The 24,302-nt window shown below is 38.4% G+C and overlaps 1 protein-coding gene across 1 annotated transcript; it reads left to right on the top strand.

Annotated features, from left to right (window-relative positions):
- The first annotated feature begins 1,173 nt into the window (after positions 1 to 1,173).
- Positions 1,174 to 23,725, top strand: TTC5 (tetratricopeptide repeat domain 5). The gene is made up of 10 exons (XM_037834425.1): positions 1,174 to 1,240; positions 4,077 to 4,209; positions 5,760 to 5,971; positions 6,341 to 6,491; positions 8,878 to 8,969; positions 11,618 to 11,674; positions 12,211 to 12,357; positions 12,535 to 12,749; positions 18,595 to 18,739; positions 20,684 to 23,725. Exons 1-10 carry the CDS (start codon positions 1,190 to 1,192, stop codon positions 20,801 to 20,803), a joined length of 1,323 nt encoding a protein of 440 aa, XP_037690353.1. The 5' UTR covers positions 1,174 to 1,189; the 3' UTR covers positions 20,804 to 23,725.
- The last annotated feature ends 577 nt before the right edge of the window (positions 23,726 to 24,302 follow it).

Raw genomic sequence — 24,302 nt, 5'->3', positions numbered from 1 at the left:
GTGTGAGAAAGAGAATGAAAAAAAATTGGCTTAATTCAAAAGTTTTTAAAACATCCCTCCCTATTACATAGATAATCCAGTTTTACAGATTACAGTACAAAGTATTTTCCTTCCCTATGCAGTTTTAAATTTTGTTGGAAAATTGTTGAGGAAATTATTTTATGTGTATTTATGATTCCTGCCTTCAGCCTTATGGTTCTTCCACTGTTAGTTTCACAGAATCAGTTTGAAGCACGAGTTACCTATAATTAAAATAAAAAGTAAACAGTAACTGTCAGTAATACTGCCTACTGCTTTTTAAAAATTTATTTATTGAAGAGTTTAATATGTTCACATGGTACAGATTCAAGATACCAAAAAGACATACAGGGAAAAATCTTCCACTCCTATTCCCAGCCACTCTCTTCCCCTTTCTAGAAGCAGTTACTTTTGAAAGTTTCTTGTGCATTCCCAGAGATAGTCTATGTGGAAGCAAATACTTTTTTGTTTAAAAATTTTCCTTATTTTCTGAATAGATAATACATGTACATGGTAAAAAATTTTAAACACAACAAAAGAATACATGAGGAGAATTCTCTTCGACAACCAGCAACTCCCAGCTCCCTTTTCTCTCTCCAGAGTCAGTCATTGTTTCTTATATATCCCTCCAGATATAGTCTGTGAACATACAACTATAATTAGTGTACAGCATGATGGCTTTTATACCATCTCAAGTATAGTGGATTTATTCGGGGTGGTGTGTCAAAATTATAAAACTTCTTATATATAAAAAATCATTGTAAAGTTTTGAAAATATTGAGACATATAGTTACTGCTGTACCCCTTTCCATTCATAATTTCAAATTTATCATACTGTCTTAACATGTCTTATTTTCTCGGGTATAATTTGGATATAAATAAATAGGAAAATATGAAACAAAAATGAGTATGCAATTAAGCTGAGAACATTTTGTATCCAGGGTTTTGGAAAGAAATAAATGAACCCAAAACCTTTTGTAGAGTATGTTCTTTGAGCTATAGGCATTGGGTTAAGTTAGTTTAGAGCAATGCCCTTCCTTGAAAACCAGCTCCTGTACTCAGCTGCAGGTAAGCCTCCGGGTCACTAGGTGTCGCTGTGGCTCCAAGATGCAGGTGGGTTTGACTATCTGTGGTCCTAAGGTTGGGGGCGGAGAAGCCGAGAGGCTGGGAAATGATGGCTGATGAAGAGGAGGAAGTTCAGCGGATCGTGCGGAGACTGCAGGTGGGGCTATAGATTAAATTCTATATGTGCTTTTGTTACTTTGGGAGTAAGCAGGGAGCCGAGTATATGCAGCGTCCGCGATATCCTTGGCACATACCCGACGCTGCAAATATCTGCGTGGTTAGGTTACTATAACAACTCCAGAGGGTGCAGCCTCAGCCAGCGAGGGGAGTCTCTCGCGCCAGAGGAGGGTTGCAGCCGGTGTGTAAGGACCTCTAGCTGCTTGTCTGACTGCCCTTAATTTAGTCCTGTGTGGAAGAGGATTTGTTGCTTCTGACTTTATTCCTGTACGTTCTTAGAGTAAGTCCCCCCCGCCCCCCATTCACCCATATTTATGTATTTCGCAGATCTGCATCAAATATTATCACAAATTGTTTTGGCCTCCACAAAGGCCGTTACTTCGCGACTTCTCTGCTTTAAAATTGGCAAAAATCACGGTATTGGCTTGCCCGTCATGTATCCTGATTGCTCCTCTTAGGAGTTAGACAGGTTTTTTTTTGTTTGTTTGTTTTTTGTTTTTTTTTTTACGCTCTCTAATCCCAACTTGGGGTCTGATGCTGAGGAGTTCAGAATCCTCCCTGTCCACAGCTGACTGTGGTTGAGACTAGGATTGGTCTTCTGTGGTGTCAGTAGGGGTTAACTAGTTGCTTGACTCTTTACCTTTGTTTTAATGATCCATGGTTTCCCTTAAACCTTGAAAACTCAGTTCTATGTGTTCTAAATCAGCCTTGGATTTGCATTTAAATTTAAGCCTGTGACAGGTTTGTAAATTGCCTAAAGGTTTCCAGTGCAAAAGTTCAAACATTGATGAAATTTGTTTCTTGAGCATATAGGGCTTTATCTCTCTTCCATCTGATTTGGTTTAATTTCATTATATTCTCTAGTGTGGACAGGCTAAAGTAGAGGTTCTCAATTCTGGCTCTGTGTTAGAAACATTGTTTGTGTAGATATGTTTGTATATATATGGAACAAATTCTGAAATGGTGTAGTAAACAGTGGTTATCCTGAGGTTGTTGGGTGTGATTATGAGGAATTTTTTATTTTATATTTTTTTTACATAATCATTTGAATTTTAACAGCACACACACTTACATACACACACACAACACACTCATCTTGCCATGAGAAAAAAAGTTTTTAAAAATGCTCAATTCCAGCAAAACAAAACAACAAAACCAATTTCTTGCATGTTAGCTTTCACAATTAAAAACAAACATACAATCAAGCCTTCTCTAAACTTCTAATTTACAGACATGCTGATTGCAGGATAAAAAGGGGTGGTTGTAAATTTTACTGATAACTGTCTCTTCCTGGGTCCTTTGTGGTAGATGCCCTAAGCAGCATGGTGGAGGATAGTTGGGGTATCTTGAGATGGGCAAGGTAGGTGCAGGAATGGAATAAAAGAGTGGAGGAGAGGAGAGGTTAGTGATGTGGGATACCTGGAATGGTGGTAAGCTTTGTTTTCATTGTTACAGACTTTTTGGGGTAGAAGGGATGTATAGAAGGATATTTCTCAAAGTGTGTTTTAAAGACATTTTCATTACACTTATCTGAGTGCTTGTTAAAAATGAAGAATTTTGAGTTTGGCTAAACCTACTAAAATCAGAATTTCTGCAGTCTGGGGCCTGGAAATACTCCATACTATGAAATTGGAAAAGCATGACTGCAGAAGGTCCTAGGCCTTTCTCTTCATTTTGGGTGGGCTTTTAAACTAAGCATAGTACATATGTATTTGTTAGAGACAGGGATGATTCATTAATTCATTCAATCCACATATTTAATGAAAGTCTTATCTTGATGCAGATCTTCTACTAGTGCTCAGATATAAGTGTAAACAAAACAGACAAGGTCTATCTCATCATGACACTTACATTCCAGTGGTAGACACAGATAATAGAGAATTAAATGAATAGGCTATCTGTTTAATGATAAGTACAATGAAGAAAAATAAAAGTGTGATTTAACAATGGGGGGAGGGGAGGAAGGGGTTACTTTAGGTTGGATAGCCAGGGAATCCTCTCTGATGAATTGCTATTTGAGCTGAGCTCTAATGATGAGAAATGAACCATGCAAAAATCTGGGGAAAGAGTGTTCCAAGCAGAGGGAACAGCACATGTAAAGGCCCCAAGGTGAGATTGAGCTTGGTGGGTTTGAGTAACTGAAGGAAGGCCAGTGTGGCTGGAGTGCTGTAGAAGAGAGAGCAGTAAGGATGAAGTTTATGGCAGGGTAGTGAGGGGTTAGCTCATAAAGGGCCTTATAGGCTATTGAAAGGAGGTGGATTTTATTCTAACTGCAATGGGAAGCTATTGGAGGCCTTGGATATGATGTACTCTTTAATAAGGCAGCTCTGACTACAGTGAGGAGAATGGGAGAGAGCAGAAGGAAGACGACCAGCCAGGAAACTATTGTAATAGTTCATGCAAATATTGATGTCTTTTAGATCAGGATGGTCATAATGGGATGGAGACAGCTGGATGGATTTGGGATGTGCTGTGAATATAGTTGGTAAAACCAGATGGGATTAGTTTATATGTTTCTGTTGCTTTCTGGTTTCAGGAAAGAAAAGATAATGGAAGAACTCTGGTTTCATAAGAAGACTCTGAGATAAAGGCTTTTAAAAGAGAAAGAGCATGTTTACTTGCAAAGAATGCAAGAGAGCCAGAAGATAACTTGCCAGATTACATATACACACATACACACACACAACACAAGTATTTAAAGAAAAAAAACACCTGCAAATATATTAAGGTTATCAAGTTAAGGTATGGTTAGCCAATCTCAAATTTCTTTGCCTGATGTTCTCTCCACCTAATGATACCATCCTTACACTTCCTAGGAACTGGTGGATCAGCTCTATTCATTTCGAGACTGCTATTTTGAGACACATAGTGTTGCAGATGCTGGGAGAAAGCAACAGGATGTACAGGAAGAGATGGAGAAGACTCTGCGGCAGATGGAGGAAGTAGTGGGTATGAGTCCCAAGAGATGTGCAACCCCATTGTCTTGCCCTTCACCAAAATGTGATAGAGCTTTGCTCGCTCTCTCTTGCCTTTTTGGGATGCTACAAGATGATACAACAGAATATTTCTTCTGTAGGCCCCTTTTGGGGTGGCAACTTTTCAGTTCTCTAAACTGCTTTTCCTAAAGTTTGATTATGGCAGATGCCATGGAATAAAAGAACATACTTTTTGCTTGATGTATTGCAGTAGTCTTAACTGACCTTTCTGCCTTTAATTTCTTTCACTTCCAAATCAATGTACATAATGACTATAAATATGGCTATTTTCCTGAAACATTACTTCAGACATTTATCCTTTTTTTCCTCTTTTAAATTTATTATTGTTTTACTAGAGAAGTTGTAAGTTTACAGAAAAATCATGCAGAAAATACAAAGTTCCCATCTACTGCCCCCTCACACACACAATTTTTCCTATTATTAACACTTTACACTAGTGCCATTAACTTTGTTACAATTGATGAAACAATATTATTAGAATTATGCTATTAACTAATAACCCATAGTTTACATTGGGGTTCACTGTTTGTTGTGTATTGTCCTATAGTTTTGTTTTTTTAAATTTTCTGCTAACATATATATACAACCTAAAATTTCCCCTTTTAACCATATTCAAAAATATAATTCAGTGGTATTAATTACATTCACAATGTTGTTATACCATCACCACCATCCATTACCAAAACTTTCCCATCACCTCACCTCATACAGAGGCTGTACTAATTAAGCATTAAACTCCTCATTCCGTACTCTCACCCCGGCCCCTGGCAACTTGCATTAAAACAAAAACACTGATACCACAGCTCTCTCTTCCCTTCCATCTAAAAAACATGTTTTTTGCCTATCGTTGTTTTATGACAATCCTTATGGAGTTTGTTATGCAAGGGTGTTACTTCAAGAGGTCACACATTTATTCTTGTTCTCTCTCTCTTAGCTCAAGTGTCTTCAAAGATTTCTACTGGCTGAGGTCTAAACCTCTTATCCTGGTAGTCAAGTCTCTGTCATCTCACTTTTTTCCCTAACCTCATCCTCTGAAGACTTACTTACAGATAAACCTTTTGTTTCATCTAGATTGGTCTATCCATTCTCCTATGAACATGCCATATGGGTTTGTGCCTCTGTGCCTTTGTTTGCATCATTTTCTAACCTGGAGGGTCTTGTCTTCTCTCTTCTTCTCTTGACTTTTTAAAGCCCATTCATTGGGTGTATATCACATTTTCCTTTTCATTGTTGTTTTAATTCTTTATGCATATACTTTCTCATCTCTATAGATTGTAAACCCATCAGTGGTGGGGATAGTGCTTTCTTTGTTACCCCACTACCTGACATAGTAGTCTTCAGATGGTAGGCTTTTCAGTGATTGGTCTCTTGATAAAGATTTCCCCCAACTCTTTCATTCCTAGAGCTGGCATGTAGTTATTCCTTGAGAGAAAGTGCCTTGTTCTTATCTGTAAGACTGTCTGGGTTTTTCTATTTTCCTTGATCTTTTTCCCTTTCTTCTAGGTTCTGTCCAGAGCAAGGCTCAAGTCCTGATGCTAACTGGGAAGGCCCTGAATGTGACTCCTGATTATAGCCTTAGGGCTGAGGAGCTTCTTTCAAAGGCTGTGAAGCTGGAGCCCGAGCTGGTGGAAGCCTGGAACCAGCTGGGTGAGGTGTACTGGAAGAAAGGGGATGTTGCAGCTGCCCATACCTGCTTCTCAGGAGCCCTCACCCATGTGAGCTGCCCACTGTCCCCTCAAAACACAGATAGGAAAGGATACCATTGCTCTGGTTCTATGAACTGCCAGAGTAGAGCTAAGCTGGAACTAGAAGAACAGAATCAGGAGGGAAGACAGATCAGGAAGTAGATCTGGATGAGGGAGATAGTGACAGTGGACTGAGAAAGAGAAAAAGTGACTGGATCAGGTTCAGGGGTAGATAGGAAATGAAGAAAGGTTAGCTACCAAGCTGATCCTTGTGGATGGGGTCCAAGATGCAGATGGCAGCAAGATGAAAAATGATTTTGGAGAAGATTGAGGTTGGAATAGATCTGGAAAGGCAAGGTAGAATCAGGAAGGTTGAATATTTGTCTTCTCTTCTTGCAGTGTAAGAACAAAGTCTCCCTGCAAAACCTGTCAATGGTGCTTCGCCAGTTGCAGACTGACAGTGGAGATGAACATTCTCGTCATATCATGGACAGTGTTCGACAGGCCAAGTTGGCTGTGCAGATGGATATCCATGATGGCCGCTCTTGGTGTGAGTGATTTCAAAAGATCTCCAAGTTTCTAGAGCAGTGATTCTCAACCATGGCTGCACACCAGAATCATCTGGAGCCCCACTTGTTGAATCTGACTGCAAAGGTGAATCTAGGGCTTCTTTGTTTTGAAGAAGCCCTGTATTAGTCAGGGTTCTCCAAGGAAACGGAACCGACAGGATATATATGTAAATATTATTACAAGAATTGGTTCACACAGCCATGGGGAATGGCAAGTCCAAATTCTGTAGTGCAGGCTGCAAATTGAGAACTCTGATGAAGGTTTCTGTGAAACCCAGCTGGCTGAAAGTAGAGATAGAAATTCTTCTTTCTGACTGCTGAAATCATTAATGCTACTTTTTTTTTTTATCTTCATTTTATTGAGATATATTCACATACCATGCAGTCATACAAAACAAATCATACATTCGATTGTTCACAGTACCATTACATAGTTGTATATTCATCACCTAAATCAATCCCTGACACCTTCATTAGCACACACACAAAAATAACAAGAATAATAATTAAAGTAAAAAAGAGCAATTGAAGTAAAAAAGAACACTGGGTACCTTTGTCTGTTTGTTTGTTTGTTTCCTTCCCCTATTTTTCTACTCATCCATCCATAAACTAGACAAAGGGGAGTGTGGTCCTTATGGTTTTCCCAATCCCATTGTCACCCCTCATAAGCTACATTTTTATACAATTGTCTTCGAGATTCATGGGTTCTGGGTTGTAGTTTGATAGTTTCAGGTATCTACCACCAGCTACCCCAATTCTTTAGAACCTAAAAAGGGTTGTCTAAATTGTGCGTGAGAGTGCCCACCAGAGTGACCTCTCGGCTCCTTTTGGAATCTCTCTGCTACTGAAGCTTATTTCATTTCCTTTCACATCCCCCTTTTGGTCAAGAAGATATTCTCCGTCCCACGATGCCAGGTTTACATTCCTCCCCGGGAGTCATATTCCACGTTGCCAGGGAGATTCACTCCCCTGGGTGTCTGACCCCACGTAGCGGGGCAGGGCAGTGATTTCACCTTTCAAGTTGGCTTAGCTAGAGAGAGAGGGCCACATCTGAGCAACAAAGAGGCATTCGGGAGGAGGCTCTTAGGCATAATTATAGGGAGGCCTAGCCTCTCCTTTGCAGCAACCGTCTTCCCAAGGGTAAAACCTACGGTAGAAGGCTCAACCCATCAAACCACCAGTTCCCTATGTCTGTGGTCATGTTATAATGCTACTTTTTAAGGCCTTCAGCTGACTGGATAAGATCTCTTATTGTTGAAGGCAGTCACCTTTGTTGATTGTAGATGTTATCAGCCATAGATGTAAACAACTGACTAATGATTTAAATCCATGAAATACCCTCACAGTAACAATCAGGCCAGTGCTTGCTTGACCAAACAACTGGACACCATTCCTAGCCAAGTTAACACATAAACTTTTAACCATCACAAGCCCCAAATGAACCACTCTTCTAGGAGCTCTTGGATCTCTTGATCCAAGAGAAGAAGTTTATGTTTGCTTCCCCATTTCTTCTTATAACTTGAGTAATAGCAACCACTTGCAGTTTCTATATAAGCAAGGCAGGGCTTTTGTACACTCTGTTCAAGTTTCTTTTTTGGGGTCCATGTTTGTCTCTATCCCAGTAGAACTTTGGGTATATTAAGTATAGTGTCAATACTGTTTTGTGTCAGATGTGGGGTTTTTACATAAACCTTTTTTTTTTTAATTAGAGAAGTTGTAGGTTTATGTAAAAATCATGCAGAAACTACAGGGTTCCCATATACCCCACTTTTATTAACCCTTTTCATTAGTGTACTACCATTGTTAGGGTTGAAAGAGTATTATGATTATGCTATTAAATATAGCCCATAGTTTACATTAGGGTTCACTGTTTATATTGTACAGTCCTATGGTTTTATTGAAAAATTTTTATTCTAGTAGCATATATATAACCTAAAATTTTGCCTTTTAACCACATTCAAATATACAGTTCACTGGTGTCAGTCACATTCACATTGTTGTGCTACCATCACTACCATCCATTACCAAAACATTTCCATCACCCCAAAGAGAAATTCTGCATCACATAAGCATTAACTCCTCATTCCCTTCCCCTGTTCTGGCACCTGGTGTTTTCTAGCTTCTGACTCTATGAATGTGTTTATTCTAATTATTTCATATCAGATCATACAGTATTTGTCCTTTTGAGTCTGGTTTATTTCACTTGGCATAATGTCTTCAAGGTGCATCCATATTGTTGCATGTGTAAGAACTTCATTCCTTTTGATGACAATAATATTCCTTACATGAACCTTTGAGGGTGATTAAAATAGGTTTATATCTTGAACTTGGTCTCCTGGGTGACCCATTTCTGTGTTTCTTTTTCAGATATTCTGGGGAATGCATATCTTTCTCTTTACTTCAATACTGGCCAGAACCCTAAGATCTCCCAGCAAGCCCTCAGTGCCTATGCCCAAGCAGTAAGTACTTATGATCACACAGGCCTGATGAAAAGAGGCAGTAACAAAGCAATGGTGCCATTCAGTCCTTCTTGTGACCTTTAGTAAGCAACCTGCATAGTGTTGGCGCACATTCAACATGTGCGGGTTTGCAAAGCTGTGTCTGCAGAGGTGACATTTCTTCTTATAAATTGAGTAGTAGCAACCACTTGCATTGTGGTGCCTCAGTGCTAGGTAGCTCCTTGAGCTGTCTAGATTCCTTGTAAGCATGCATAATGAAATCACAGAGCCCACCTCAACAACTTCATGTTTGTTAATGGGAAAAAGTCTATTAAAATAATACATTTTAAAAGAAATTGAGAACTCCAGTATTTGAATGCCAATTGAGTGTTACCCCCAAATTAACCATTAGATAATATGGCTGTCAATTTCCCTCATTCTCAAATTGAAACAGTGTGTAGCCAGTTCTGCATCATTCCCTAGGAATTAATTCATCAGAGCTCATCTTTGCTTAGGCTTTCAGGCCATTTTTTTTTTTTTAATTAAATTCAGTTTTATTGAAATACATTCACACACCATACAATCATCCATGGTATACAATCCACTGTCCACAGGATGATAACATAGTTATGTGTTCATCACCACAATCTATCTCTGAACATTTTCCTTACATCAGAAAGAACCAGAGCAAGAATAAAAAATAAAAGTGAATAAAGAAAACCCAAATCATCCCCCCATCCCACCCCATTTGTCCTTTAGTTTTTATCCCCATTTTTCTACTCATCCATACACTAGATAAAGGGGGTGTGATCCACAAGGTCTTCGCAATCACACGGTCACCCCTTGTAATCTACATTATTATATAATTGTCTTCAGGAGTCCAGACTGCTGGGTTGGAGTTTGGTAGTTTCAGGTATTTACTTCTAGCTATTCCAATACATTAAAACCTAAGAGGTGTTATCTATATAGTGCATAAGAATGTCCACCAGAGTGACCTCTCAACTCCATTTGAAATCTCTCAGCCACTGAAACTATTTCGTCTCATTTTGCATCCCCGTTTTGGTCAAGAAGATACTCTCAGTCCCACGATGCCGGGTCCACATTTCATCTCCGAGAGTCATATTCTGCACTGCCAGGGAGATTTACTACCCTGGGAGTCGGGTCCCATGTAGGGGAGAGGGCAGCGAGTCCACCTGTCGAGATGGCTCAGTTAGAGAGAGAGAGGGCCACATCTGAGCAACAAAGAGGTACTTGGGGAGACTCTTAGGCACAATTACATGCAAGTTTAGACTCTCCTTTGTGGTAACGAGCTTCATAAGGGCAAGTCCCATGATAGAGGGCTCAGCACATCAAACTGCCAGTCCCGATGTTTGTGACAACATCAACACCAGTCCAGGTGAGGATGTCCAATACATCCATACCTTCCCCCAGATCCTCGGGCTGGGAAGGGGGAGGCTTTCAGGCCATTTTTATGTGGATAGTCACGTGGATGGAGGTATCCTTCAGGCTTTCACTGCCAGATTACTCATTATAAGATTCACATTGGCCTTCAGAGCACTTTTTATTTAGCCCTCCTATTCGAACAATTGCTTTTTAACTTGCCATTACTAATTTTGCTCTGAATGGCAGAATAAAAAAGTACAAATACCCCCTATTCGTGTTTGCAGTTCAGGGCTGCACTTTTTTCAGTCAGGGAACTTTTAGGTAGAGGAGTATACTTTAATTTCTTAACATGGTGAATGTTTAGATTTTAAAAAATAATATGGTATGCTTCTTTAAGATTTTATAGTTGTCTCCTAAGTACTTGCTTTTAGTTCTTAAATTCTTCACCCAAACTGGATTTTTAAACATTTGAATAATCAATTTAACAATTTTGATTCATATTGTTTGTGATGTTGCCATGTGCCAGGTAGTGAAGAGAATTAAAAAAATTAAAAAAAAAAATTATCATAATGCTTTCACATATTTCTTATTCTATCTTTATAATATTGCATATATAGATTATAATCATATTTTAAAGTCTCATACATATACAAAAAACCTTGTATCCCTGAGGTTTCAGGGGCTGAGTAAAATTTTTTGGGTGATGTTTTTATGTATATAGGTGTTGGTAGCCTATATCATACAAGCCACACAAACAGTTACTGTTATAACATTGTGGGTTTAGGTAACATTTTGACAAGAGAAACCTTTTTTTAGGGAGAAGAAATTTAGAACGTGTTGGGCATGGTCATCTTTACAATTGAGACAGGATGCACTGATCTCTCTTTTTTTTTTTTTTTTAAATCTTTCAATGCAAGTTTATTGAGATATATTCACATACCATATAAATAATACATCAAAAGTATACAATCAGTGGCTCACAGTATCATCATACAGTTATGCATTCATCACCACAATCAATTTTACAACCTTTTCATTACTCCAAAAAAAGAAATAAGGATAAAAAAGAACACCCAAAACATCCGATACCCCTTATCCCCCCTATTATTATTATTATTTTTTGTCCCTATTTTATTACTCATGTACCCATATGCTAGATAAAGGGCGTGTCAGTCACAAGGTTTTTACAATTACACTGTTACATGAAAAAGCTATATAGTAATACAAACATCAAAGATCAAGGCCACTGGATTCTGTTTGTTGATGATCTCTTTATCCCACTGTAGGAGAAGGTTGATAGGATGGCTTCCAGCAATCCTGACCTTCATCTGAACAGGGCAACGGTAAGACCTGGGGATGGTTGTCATCTGAAGGTCAAGTATATAAGACACCTGGGCCTTAACCTGTGAGGATAACTGAGTATACATAGAGACAATTTTGGCTACAAACTGCCAGAGGAAAGCTAAATTATTTTTAGGAAGAGCTACCTCAGTTTGTCTTTGGTATCCGTTGGAGTCAGTGGAAGAAATGACTGAGGAAGTAGGAGGGTACATAGAGGTACCTAGGAGGGGACACTTTAGAAGATGTCTCTGATATGTATACATATAAAGTGACCCAAGCTATGCAACATAGTTGTTTTAGAGTTTGGAAGTTAGCTTCTTTGAAAGGAGTTCAGCTTTGGGGTTGTCATCACCTTGGCCAGGAAGGAGGATGTAAGATGTTACCAGGTGTTCAGGCTGCTCATGATAGGACAGGAAAAAATAACTGGGAAAGAAAACAGCTTTCTTCTCTAGATTCCAACCCCATCCTTTCCTCCTTCTGACCTAGTTTGTGTTAGATACACTTAAAATTTCTGGGTCTTTGGTCACTTCTTGTGCAGTTGCATAAATATGAAGAGAATTATGGGGAAGCCCTGGAGGGTTTCTCTAGGGCTGCAGCGCTGGACCCTGCCTGGCCAGAGCCCCTGCAACGAGAGCAACAACTTCTGGAATTCCTGGATAAATTAACCAGCTTCCTTGAGAGCAAGGTAAAGATATTTAAAAGGCTGAATGCCACTCTTATTCTGGGTTGGGTCACTAAAATAAGAATAGAATAGCCTGAGTTGATAGTGACCTGATCAAGTAGGTCAGTGGGTTGGAAGGGCTAGATTTTCAAGGAGAATGATTAGTTTCTAGCTTCTTATCTATTTACCCTTCCTTTGCAGGGAAAGGTAAAGACCAAAAAGCTGCAGAGCATGCTGGGAAGCTTGCGCCCAGCCCATCTGGGCCCTTGTGGCGATGGGCACTATCAGTCAGCCTCTGGGCAGAAGGTGACCCTGGAGCGAAAGCCATTGAGTGCTCTGCAGTCTGGTGTGAACAGTGGTGTTGTAGTCCTGGGAAAGGTCGTGTTTAGCCTTACCACAGAGGAGAAAGTCCCCTTGTGAGTGTCTCTTTCCTTTTCTCTTTTTTACCCTTTGAACTAATTACTCTCACTTCCTAGCCTCTCTCTGACAGCTGAGAACATAGTTAGTGTCCACAGATTATGAATTCTGCCTCTTTCTGTGACTGTCCCATGCACAGGTAATGTCTAGGTGATGTCTAGCAGTCATTTTTCTTTTTTTTTTGAGTTTTAATGTAAAACAATTTTGTTAGTCATAATGAATTATAAAACTTTGATAGTTAAATTGTACTATCATATATGAAACATTATTCTTAATATTTATGTAGACTTCAAAGAAACTGCATACTTGTGTTTTCTGTTCTCCAGTTCAGAGCAAAATTATGAAGAGAGGGTCTAAAATATTTATAAATCAAAATATTAGAAATGAAGTATAGAAACGAAATACAAAGAGACTTGCTGTAAGAGCTTAAGTGGTTTTTAGCCCATGTTTTGGGTATGAAAGCAATTTAGCTCATCTCACAAGAAACCAAAGAAGGTGCTGTAGTAAAGCTGAACTATGAAGACCCTAGTGAATTATTTTTAGGATGCCTCTTAATTGTGAGGTGTTAAGGGGATGCCAGTGATAGATGGGCCGTAGAGGAAGTGTCAACAAACATGAGAAAGCAAATCTGGACATAACTATATAGACAGTCCATCGAACTGTTCAGCCATGTAGCTACCCGTAGATAAATCCTACTATTGCAGAGAAAAGAATAATTCCCTGAAACATCTGTTTAGCTAGCTTCTGGCCTTTGTAATCCATTTGCATGGGCAGAAAGCCCAGATGCTCCTGCATGAATGGCCGAGGTGATGGAAGGTGTAACACAAGCAGTGGGCAATGGGTGAGTGTGGTTGTGTTTGATAGAATCGTGGCCACAGTCTGGGCCTGCGTGCCATCTGGCTGGCCTGCTGAGTCAGGGATCATGATGGCTACAGCCCCCTCTAACAGCCTTTTTTTTTTTTTTTTTTAATTCAGTTTTTTGAGATGAATTTACATACCATACAGTCATCCACAGTGTACAGTCAGTTGTTCATAGTACCATCATATAGTTGTGCATTCGTCACCAAAAATCAATTTTTTTAAGTTCAATTTTCTTGAGGTTATTCATATACCATACAGTCATCCAAAGTATATGGTCAGTTGCTCATGGCACCACCACATGGCTGTGCATTCATCACCACATTTTTTTTTTTCAATTTTTAGAACATTTTCATAACTCCAGAAAAGAAATAAAAAGAAAAAAGAAAACTCAGATCCTCCCATACCCCTAACCAACCCCCCTCCATTATTGACTCATGGTATTGGTATAGTTCAATTGTTACTGTTGATGAAAGAATGTTAAAATACTACTAACTGTAGTACATAATTTGCGATAGGTGTATTTTTTCCCTATATACCCCTCTATTATTGACTTCTAGTTACAGTGTTATACATTTGTTCTAGTTCATGAAAGAGAATTCTAATATTTGTACAGTTAATCATGGACACTGTTCACCACAAGATTCACTGTTTTATACATTCCTGTATTTTAACCTTCAACTCTCCTTCTGGTGACATACATGACTCTAAATTTACCTTTTCCACCACATTCACACACTATTCAGCACTGTTAGATGTTCTTACAATAATGTGCTACTGTCACCTCTGTCCATTTCCAAACACTTAGGTTCTACTGAGTTAAACATTTTCCTAATAATGAGCAACCACTCCCCATTCTTTAGCCTCATTCTATATCCTGATAACCTGTATTTCATGTCTATATGATTACATATTATAATTAGCTCATATCAGGGAGACCATACAATATTTGTCCTTTTGTGTCTGACTTATTTCACTCAATATAATGCCCTCAAGGTTCATTCATCAACCTGTTTTTTTTTTTAAGACGATTTTGTTCACACACCATACATTCTGTCCTAAGTAAATAATCGATGGTTCCCTGTAATCACGTAGTTATGCATTCACCACCACCACCACTATCTATATAAGGACATTTCCATTTCTTCCACAAAGGAAGAGGAACAGTCAAAAAAGGTAGACAAAAGAAAAAGAAAAAGAAAGAAAAAATAACAGCTAAAAAGCAACAAAAGAAAAGATAAAGTACAAAAAGAGTCAGGCAACATTATCAGTGCCAAGAGTCCCGTACCCCTCCCTTATATCCCCCCTCTTATACGCATTTAGCTTTGGTATATTGCCTTTTTTATGTTAAAGGAAGCATAATACAATGTTTCTGTTAACTATAGTCTTTAGTTTGCTTTGATTGTATTTTTTCCCCAATACCACCCCATTTTTAACACCTTGCAATGTTGACATTCATTTGTTCTACCTAATGTAAAAACATATTTGTATATTTTATCACAATTGTTGAGCACTCTAGGTTTCACTAAATTACACAGTCCCAGTCTTTATCTTTCCTCTTTTTCTTCTGGTGTCCCACGTGCCCCTAACCTTCCTTTCGACCATAGAGTCATCTTTGTTCAGTGTATTTATATTATTATGCTACCATCATCCAAAATTGTGCTCCAAACCTCTCACTCCTGTCTTTTCCTTTCAGTCTTGAGTGCTCCCTTTAGTATTTCCTGTAGAGCAGGTATCTTGTTTACAAACTCTTTTATTGTCTGTCAGAGAATATTTTAAATTCTCCCTCATATTTGAAGGACAGATTTGCTGGATATAAAATTCTTGGTTGGTAGTTTTTCTCTTTCAGTATCTTAAATATATTACACCACTGTCTTCTTGCTTCCATGGTTTCTACTGAGCAATCCGCACATAAGCTTATCAAGCTTCCTTTGTATGTGATGGATTGCTTTTCTCTTGCTGCTTTCAGGATTCTCGCTGTCTTTGACATCTGATAATCTGATTATTAAGTGTCTTGGCTTAGGTCTATTCAGATCTATTCTGTTTGGGGTATGCTGAACTTCTTGGGTCTGTAATTTTATGGACTTTCATAAAAGATGGGAAATTTTCATTGATTATTTCCTCCATTATTACTTCTGCCCCTTTTCCCTTCTCTTCTCCTTCTGGGACCCCCATGACACATACATTTATGTGCTTCATGTTGTCATTCAATTCTCTGAGACATTGCTCATGTTTTCGCATTCTTTTCCCTATCTGTTCTTTTGTGTGTAGGATTTCAGGTGTCTTGTTCTCCAGTTCCTGAATGTTTTCTTCTGTCTCTTGAAATCTGCTGTTGTATGTCTCCATTTTGTTCCTCATTCCTTGTGTTGTGCCTTTCATTTCCATAGATTCAACCACTTGTTTTTTCACACTTTCGATTTCTTCTTTATGTTCACCCATTGTTTTCCTTATATCCTTATCTATTTTGCCATATCTTCCCTAAACTTGTTGAATTGATTTAGCATTAGTTGTTTCAATTTCTGTATCTCAGTTGAGGTGTAAGTTTGTTCCGACTGGGCCATATCTTTGTTCTTCCAAGTGTGATTTGTGGTTCTCTGTTATCTAGGCACCTGGTTTCCTTTATTACCCCAGTCAGATTTTCCCAGACCAGAACAGGCTCAGGTTTCAAAAGGGGCTATATTCAGTTTCAGGTTTCCCTGAGGGTGTGTCTTAGAAGATTGACAGACTTTCCTGTGAGGCCTCTAGCTGCTGTGCTTTTCCTAACCTGCCCAGCAGGTGGTACCTGTCAGCCTGTCACTCCCCACTGGTGTAAAGAGGTGTGGTCCCTTTAATTCTCAGCTTAAGTTGTTTCTGGTTTGATTGTTTACCCCCAGGCCCTGGGGTCTGAGTTCTGAATGGAGGGTAGGCGCTTAAGCTGGGCCCTACCTCCCCCCTCTTAGGGAAGATACTCCCCCTAGGGAGTTACTTCTGCATTTGAATTAGTCTTTTGTGTCTCTGACTCTGTTAACTCCACCCCTGTCTGGGTCAGGGTGCTGTGAACTGAAAATGGCTGAGGCTTTGTCCACTGAGCCACTCAGATTGAGAAGGAAAAAAAGGGAAAGAAAGCCCCTTTTCAGAACTAGTTCATGGTTCCCCAGTTTCGCCCATCAGCCAGAGATAGCATCTGGTCTCCTGGGCTCCCATTCTCGGATACAGCACTCTCTGGCTCTCTGAGGTCAACGGTCTCCAAAAACCTCTGTATTTTTTTTTTTTTCCCATCAGCCCCACTTCTTCTCCACTGGGAGTGACCTCAGGGTACTTTGCTGCTTGTTAGGGGTTTGTCTATGTTTGTGGCTTGTATTCAGCAGTCCATATTTGTTAATTAAAACCCCAGTGGGAGCTAGGTTGAGCTATATTTGCTTGTTCCAGGACTGCTGCTTTCTCTTAGAGCGAAGTCTTGCAGCTCAGCCTGCCATGGTGGGAGGGGGCTCCCAGCGCAGTTGCGCAGTTTTTACTTACAGCTTTTATGCTGCGATCTTAGCTATTCCACCCATTCCAGGCTACTGTATGATGTGTGGACAGTCACGGTTGTCCCCCAGCAGTTGTTCCAGACTATTTACTAGTTGTTCCTGGTTGTTTATTAGTTGCTCTAGAGGACTAACTAAATTCTACACCTCTCTATGTCATCATCTTGCCCCTTCCTTACCAAAATCAATTTTTGAACATTTTCATTACTCCAAGAAAAATAAAAAAAATAAAAATAAGAATAAAAATACAAGTAAAAAGAACACCGAAAACATCCCCCTCATTCCCCCCTATTATTCACTTTATTTTTGTCCCCATTTTTCTGTTCATCTGTCCATACACTGGACAAAGGGAGTGTGAGCCACAAGGTTTTCACAATCGCACATCGTACCATGTAAGCTACATAGTTATACAATTGTCTTCAAAAATCCAGGCTACTGGTTTGCAGTTCAGCAATTTCAGGTATTTTCTACTAGCTATTCCATTACACTAAAAATTAAAAAGGGATATCTATGTAACACATTAAGAATAACCTCCAGGATGACCTCTAGACTCTATTTGAAATCTTTCAGCTACTGTATAATTGTTTTCTTTTGATGTACAGTTTATATACTATGAAATACACACATCCTAAGTGTACAGTTACTGAGTTTTGGCACCTGCATATATCTGAGTAACTGAAACCCTTCTCAAGATATAGAGCATTGCTGTCAGCTCAGGCAGTCCCCTCCAGAAGTCCCCTCTTGCCCTTTCCCCATTGATTCCTGCTCTCAAACCCCCAGAGGTATTTTATTTTCCCTGAGGATTCATTTTCTTGTTTTCAGCCAGCTAATTTTTTACCCTTTAAGATTCAATCCAAGGGTTACCTCCTCAAGTGAACCTCCCCTGCTTTCCAATTTTGATTTAAACATTTCTCCTCTGAGTTCCCACAGCCCAATTTTAGCCTTCATTGTATTCAGCACAAGGGAAAAGCTATTCTAGCACCTATCACATTGCAGTGTAAGTGATTTACAGTTTAATTGTCTGACTCTTGCTAGATTATAAGCTACTGGATTGGTCTATTATTTCAAAGCATAATGCTTGACCCATGGTGAGTATTCACTGAAAGTTTATGAAATTAAATGAAATTGACAATGATAGAGGGTTTGGGGAAGGATGTGACAGTTAAATCAACAGAACAAGAATAATGTTTCATCTGTAATATTTTGGAAGAATTCATCGTTAATATTTGTTGATGGCCTCAGTGTGCATGTGTTTCAAGTTCTTGGCAAAAGCAACAGATTGATGAGTTTGTGCTTGTTTTCTAAGGATATATGACAAATGAGGTACATAGTGGGTGATGATACCTGCATTGGGTTTTCTCAATAAGTAACTAAGAAAGCATTTGCTTATTTTGTTAGTGTTTTAAAACCACTATTTCTGCTCTTCTCTCCTGCCCACGTTCCTTTTTTCCCCCTCTTCTAACCCCTCTTAACCTGGCAGTACGTTTGGCCTAGTAGATTCAGAGGGACCTTGCTATGCAGTTATGGTGTATAACATGGTGCAGAGCTGGGGAGTGCTCATTGGGGACTCTGTGGCCATCCCTGAGCCCAACCTTCGGCTTCACCGAATTCAGCACAAGGGAAAGGTGAGTGACGTCTAGGATTCTTTCCCTGCTCATAGGCTCTATAAGTAGAATCAAGTTTATCTCTTTTAAAAATATAGGTATAAAAGTAATGCATTGTGGAAAACTAGTAAGCAGAAAGAATTAAAAATGGACTGAAATACTATCACAAAGATGTTATTACTATTAATAATAATGTGTATATACCTTCAGTCTTTCCTATTCATGAATAAAACAGACATATTCATATGTATATTTTTAATCATGAGTGGGATATTTTATGCAAGTGTTTGAACATTTCTCCATTTTTACATATTACACAACATTGTTTTGAATTCATACATAATACTATTATTGGTAGTGGTGGTGGTGATGATGATTATGATAGTTAACGTTTACTGAACAATTATCTGAGTGCTTGGCATTTTGCTAAGAGCTTTAATACCTTCATTGGCTCATTTAATCCTCACAAAAACTTTATGAGAGTATGTATTTAACTACTTTTTCAGCATCTAGATCAGGGGTTGGAAAACTAATCCCAGTACTTGTTTTTGAATGGCATATGAATTAAGAATGGTTTTTATGTTTCTTATAATTGAAAGAAATCAAAAGAAAAATAGTATTTTGTGACATGAAAATTATGGGAAATTCAAATATCATTATGCAAAAGTAAAGTTTTATTGGTACACAGCCACACTCATTTGTTTACTGTAGTCTTTGGCAAAGTTGAATTGTTCATTACAGAGACAATATGGCCCACAAAATCTAAAATATTTAGTTTCTGGCCCTTTATAGATGTAGATTATTTCCAATTTTTCCTGTTATAAAAAGTACCACAGTAAACTTTTTTGTATCTTTGCCCATATTATTTCCTTAAGTGAATTTCTAACGTAGAATTTTGGGCCCAAAGGGTATCTAGAATTCTGATGCTTTTGAGACATATCATCAAATTGTTTTCTGGAAGGTTGTACCAGTTAGTCACTATTAACCAGTAGTGGGTGTAAGTAATTGTTTCCTTGTAGTTTTCTCAACTCTGGGTAGAAACCTTTGGAAAATTATTTGCTAATTTTTTATGAAAAATACAGCATCAGTACTGTTTTAATTTAGTTTTTTAATTGTTTGTGAGCCTGAATGTTTTTTCATATGTTTATTGACTATATTTCTTTTATAAATGACCAGTTTTTATTATTTATCCATATTCCTGTTAGGTTTTTTTTTTTCTTTTTTTTTTTTTTTAAGGTTAACCTATGAGACCTCTAATTTATATCCTTACTTTGACCTGAAAGATTAGACTCCTTTACACTCCCAGTGGAACAACAGAATTTTCTGATGTAGATCTTTCAGCTACATGTTTTGCAACTTAAAATAAACTTGAACTGGTAGACTGAACCAATATCTTTTCTATAATTAGGAAAATGTCTAAAACCACACAATCTGTTTCTTCCTCTTCATATAGAAGGGAGAAATAACTTTAACTTATATTTGGTAGATTAATTTACACTTAGACTCAGAGTCTGAGTGTAAATTATTTAGACCAAGAGTTTCTCACTTAGACTAAGAGTCTAAACACTTAGACTAAGAGTTTCTCACCATTTCTGCGGGCTCTGCTGGTTGCTCTGTGTATATAGTTAATTGTCAGTGAACACTGGGAAGGATAGTCTGAGAGATCATGTAGTATCTTCTTGTTAGGCAATGTCAGGAAACCAGCTTTTTTGAACCAGAGAATTGTCCTATTCTCTTTGAGATACTACTGACACCCTATCTGCTGCAGATTTTCCTTCTAAAGACCAAAAACTTTGGGAAAATTCTCTCCCATTTGTTAGCTTGTCTTCGTCTAATATGAGATAAAGATGTAAGGAGTGTATATACTGGGTGGGGGAGGGACGGAGTCATAGGTGGTATATCCCCATGTAGGAGTTTCTTCCAACTTAGGATCTGTAATGAACCTGTGTATGTCTCTCTTTTTAGGACTATTCCTTTTCCAGTGTTCGTGTGGAGACGCCCCTCCTGCTAGTGGTGAATGGGAAGCTCCAGGGCTCCAGCAGCCAAGCTGCTGCTACAGTGGCATCACGGCCACAGTGTGAATGACCTTTCCTCATCCCAAGCTAAAGAGAGAGTGTAGGCGAGGAGATGCGCCCAAGGATTTAGCAGCTGGAGCAGCCACATCCAGTGACTTAATTGGAGTTGGGGGTGGCAGAGGATGTTTTACATGAAGATTCGCCCTTCCTCTGCCCTGTAAGACTCTTCGTGTCCCTTCTGTCTCTCCTTCTATTATCATGTTCAAGCTTTCTCCAGGGCTGCACACCCCCCTGGTTTATCTCTTCTGCCTCTTTCAGTGCTCTCTATGTTTTAGAAAAAGAGCAATGAATTGGTAGAAGTGTTGGAATCTTACCATGAGATAGAGTCCCCAGGGTTCCTGTTCTTGTCTCCTTCCTGAGCCTCGAGTGTATATATCAGTTCAGTATTTATTACTAAGGGAGGGGGGTTTAATTTTTTAACAGTCTGTTTTTTGAGTAATTTTTATTTTTTGTTTTTAAGATTTGGATCCATCCCTTCCTCTGGGGCTGGAACTGAATTAAATTCCTTTGGAAAAAAATAAATAACCTGTAGTTTGGTCTGCTTTAATCTTTCCAGGCTTGGATTCATGGTTTTAGCATCACTTTAATCTGTTGGAGTAATACTCTCTTTTTTCTTTATGCAAAATAGTTTCTTTCTCTTCCAGTTAAAAGACTTCTGGCAACAGAAAGCTGAGGGCAGGAATGGCAGCTCCATAAAGTCATTGGGGACCAGCTTCCTTTTATTTCCCCATTTGGTCATTCCTAGTGTTGGTCCCTGTCATGGTCTAAGATGACAGAGCTGTACAATTCTACTAGTGTTACTAAGGTGAAATACCAGAGAAAGCTAGATATTCAGTTTCATTAGATTCTAGTGATGTATGTGGCGACAGTTTCTCTTAATATCCTTATGGAAAAATGGGGAAATATGAGGTGGGACTAATAACTAATAACTAATGGCTATAACTAGAGAGTACATAATGGATACAGATTAATTTGGAAGACTTCTAATAATGTGACTTAGTCTTTGTCCTTGGTCTAGCCCCATTCAACCATTTATTAGTGACTTGAGTATCGATGACTCATTAAATTTATAAAGAATGTACAGCTCAGAGGACTACTCAGAGGATGGATAGTAGAATAAGGATCTTTTCCTTCTGAGGAAGCTATAAGGGCTGGATCTAACAGGATAAAATTTTTTTGAAGTCTATTATTTTGGTCACCAAAGCTAACTTTCTAAGATAAATATCTTCAATATTATATATGAAAAATACTAGGGATTTAGTAGATGAGATAAGGTCAGTATGAGTAACCAGTGTGATACAGTTGCAAAAACACTTCTTTGCACCAATGAATCTGTGACAGCCAGAGAGAAGTTTTAATGCAGAGTCTGTCAGACCACACGTGGAGCCTTGTATTCTGTTCTGGGCATCAGATTTTGAAGTATGTAGCCCTAGAACAGTGATCAGGAGCTGGGGCTGGGAGGTGGGAATGGGGGTGAGGAATGAACAAACATCTTGAGAAATGACTAAAGTAGCTGGAGAGGATGGCGGTGGGTGCATGTATGAATGTTAGAGGTAGTAGGGAGACAAGAGACCCAATACCTGTTACCCTCTTACTCCAGTCCTGAGAGGTTTTGACATATTCTCTGCAGGTCCAGAGGGTAGAAAAATGACCAGTGGTGGAAACTAGTGAGAAACAATACTTAAACATTTTTTGATGAAATATACTTCAAAAAAGTATGCAAAAAAAAAAAAAAAAAAAAAAAATATATATATATATATATATATATATATATATATTATTTTTTTTTAAAGAATACTTAGAATACCCATGACATGTCCACTTGGCTTAAAAATTAGTACTTTAGGAGCCTTTGTGTACCTTTCCATGATCTTGTCTCATTCATTTTCACAGTGGTATATCTCACTGTTTGATTATGCCACAATTTATTCATCCTACTATTAAAGAATATTTGGGTTGTATTCCTTTTTTTTTTGGCTATCAAGGCAATGCGTTACTAATATTTTGTACATGTCCCTGATCCTCAAGTGTTAGTTTCTTTTACAGCAGTGGTTCTCAAAGAGTGATCCCCAGCCAACATCAGAAATGCACATTCTCAGGCCCCCACACAGGCTTATTCCATCAAAAACCCTGGAGGAGTTGCCCAGTAATCTGTGTTTCAACAAGCCTGCCAGGTGATTCTCATGTACACTCAAGTTTGAAAGCTGCTGTTTCCGAGTATTGTCTCAGAAATGGAATTGCTGGGTCCTATAGTGTATACAACTCAACTTTTTTGGGAAATGCCAGACATTTCCAAAGTGGGCATAGCAATTTATGTTTCTACTATCTGTAGATAACCCTTCATGATCTCCCCCAACCTCTTCTGTGCTTGTTGTCTTACTTTGCAGGCATTACAAAGATAGGAGGTACAAATATTTCCTTGTGGCCTTCATTTGCATTTTTCTGACTATTAATGAGGTTGAGTATCTTTTTGTGTATCTACAAGCCACTAATAGTTCTCTTTGGTAAATGCCTAGTCACGTCTTTGCCCACTTTTGTATTTGGATTTCTAATTGATTTGTAGGATTTTTAAAATCTATCCTGTACTAATCTTTAATCAGTTTATGTGCCACAAACATCATCTAGCCTTTTTTTTTTTAATCTCTTTTTATTTTCTTTATTGGATCCTTTTCTGAACAGAAGCTCTTAATTTCAGTGTCATTGCATTTATCACTCTTCTTTTGTGGTTAGTGCTTTTTTTTGTGTCTTAAGAAGTACTTCCCTGTTGTAAAGTGATAAAGACATTTCCCCTTTCGTTTTATGGTCTTATCATTTGTTCTTTTCTTACATTGTGGCTTTTGAAAATGTTGTGCTGTATTATCCAAATTTTTTCCTAATGAATAATTAATTGTACCAGCTCCTTTTATTAAAGAATCCATGTTTTCCCCATTGATCTTTTTGTATTATTCAATTTTATTGAGATGTATTCACATACCAGACAGTCATCCAGAGTGTACAATCAGTTGTTCACAGTACCATCTTATAGTTGTGCATTCATCACCAGAATCAATTTTTCAACATTTTCATTACTTCAAAAAAAATTAAAATAAGAATAAATAAAAAGAAAAAAAAACACCCAAAACATTGTATCCCCCCATTTCCCCCTATTATTCATTTAATTTTTGTCCCCATTTTTCTAGTCATCTGTCCATACACTGGATAAAGGAAGTGTGAGCCACAAGGTTTTCACAATCACTGTCACACCATATAAGCTGTATAGTTATACAATTGTCTTCAAAAGTCAAGGCTACTGGGTTGCATTTCAGCAGTTTCAGGTATTTCCTTCTAGCTATTCCAATACACTAAAAGAAGGGATATCCCTATAACACATAAGAATAACCTCCAGAGTGACCTCTCAACTCCATTTGAAATCTCTCAGCCACTGAAACTATTTTGTTTCATTTTTCTTCCCCTTTTGGTCAAGAAGGCTCTCTCAGTCCCATGATGCTGGGTTCAGGCTCATCCATGGG

This window comes from Choloepus didactylus, chromosome 4 (genome assembly GCF_015220235.1).
Source record: "Choloepus didactylus isolate mChoDid1 chromosome 4, mChoDid1.pri, whole genome shotgun sequence".
NCBI lineage: Eukaryota > Metazoa > Chordata > Mammalia > Pilosa > Megalonychidae > Choloepus > Choloepus didactylus.
The sequence above is the reverse complement of the archived record's forward strand: the minus strand, read 5'-3'. Positions and strand labels throughout refer to the sequence as shown.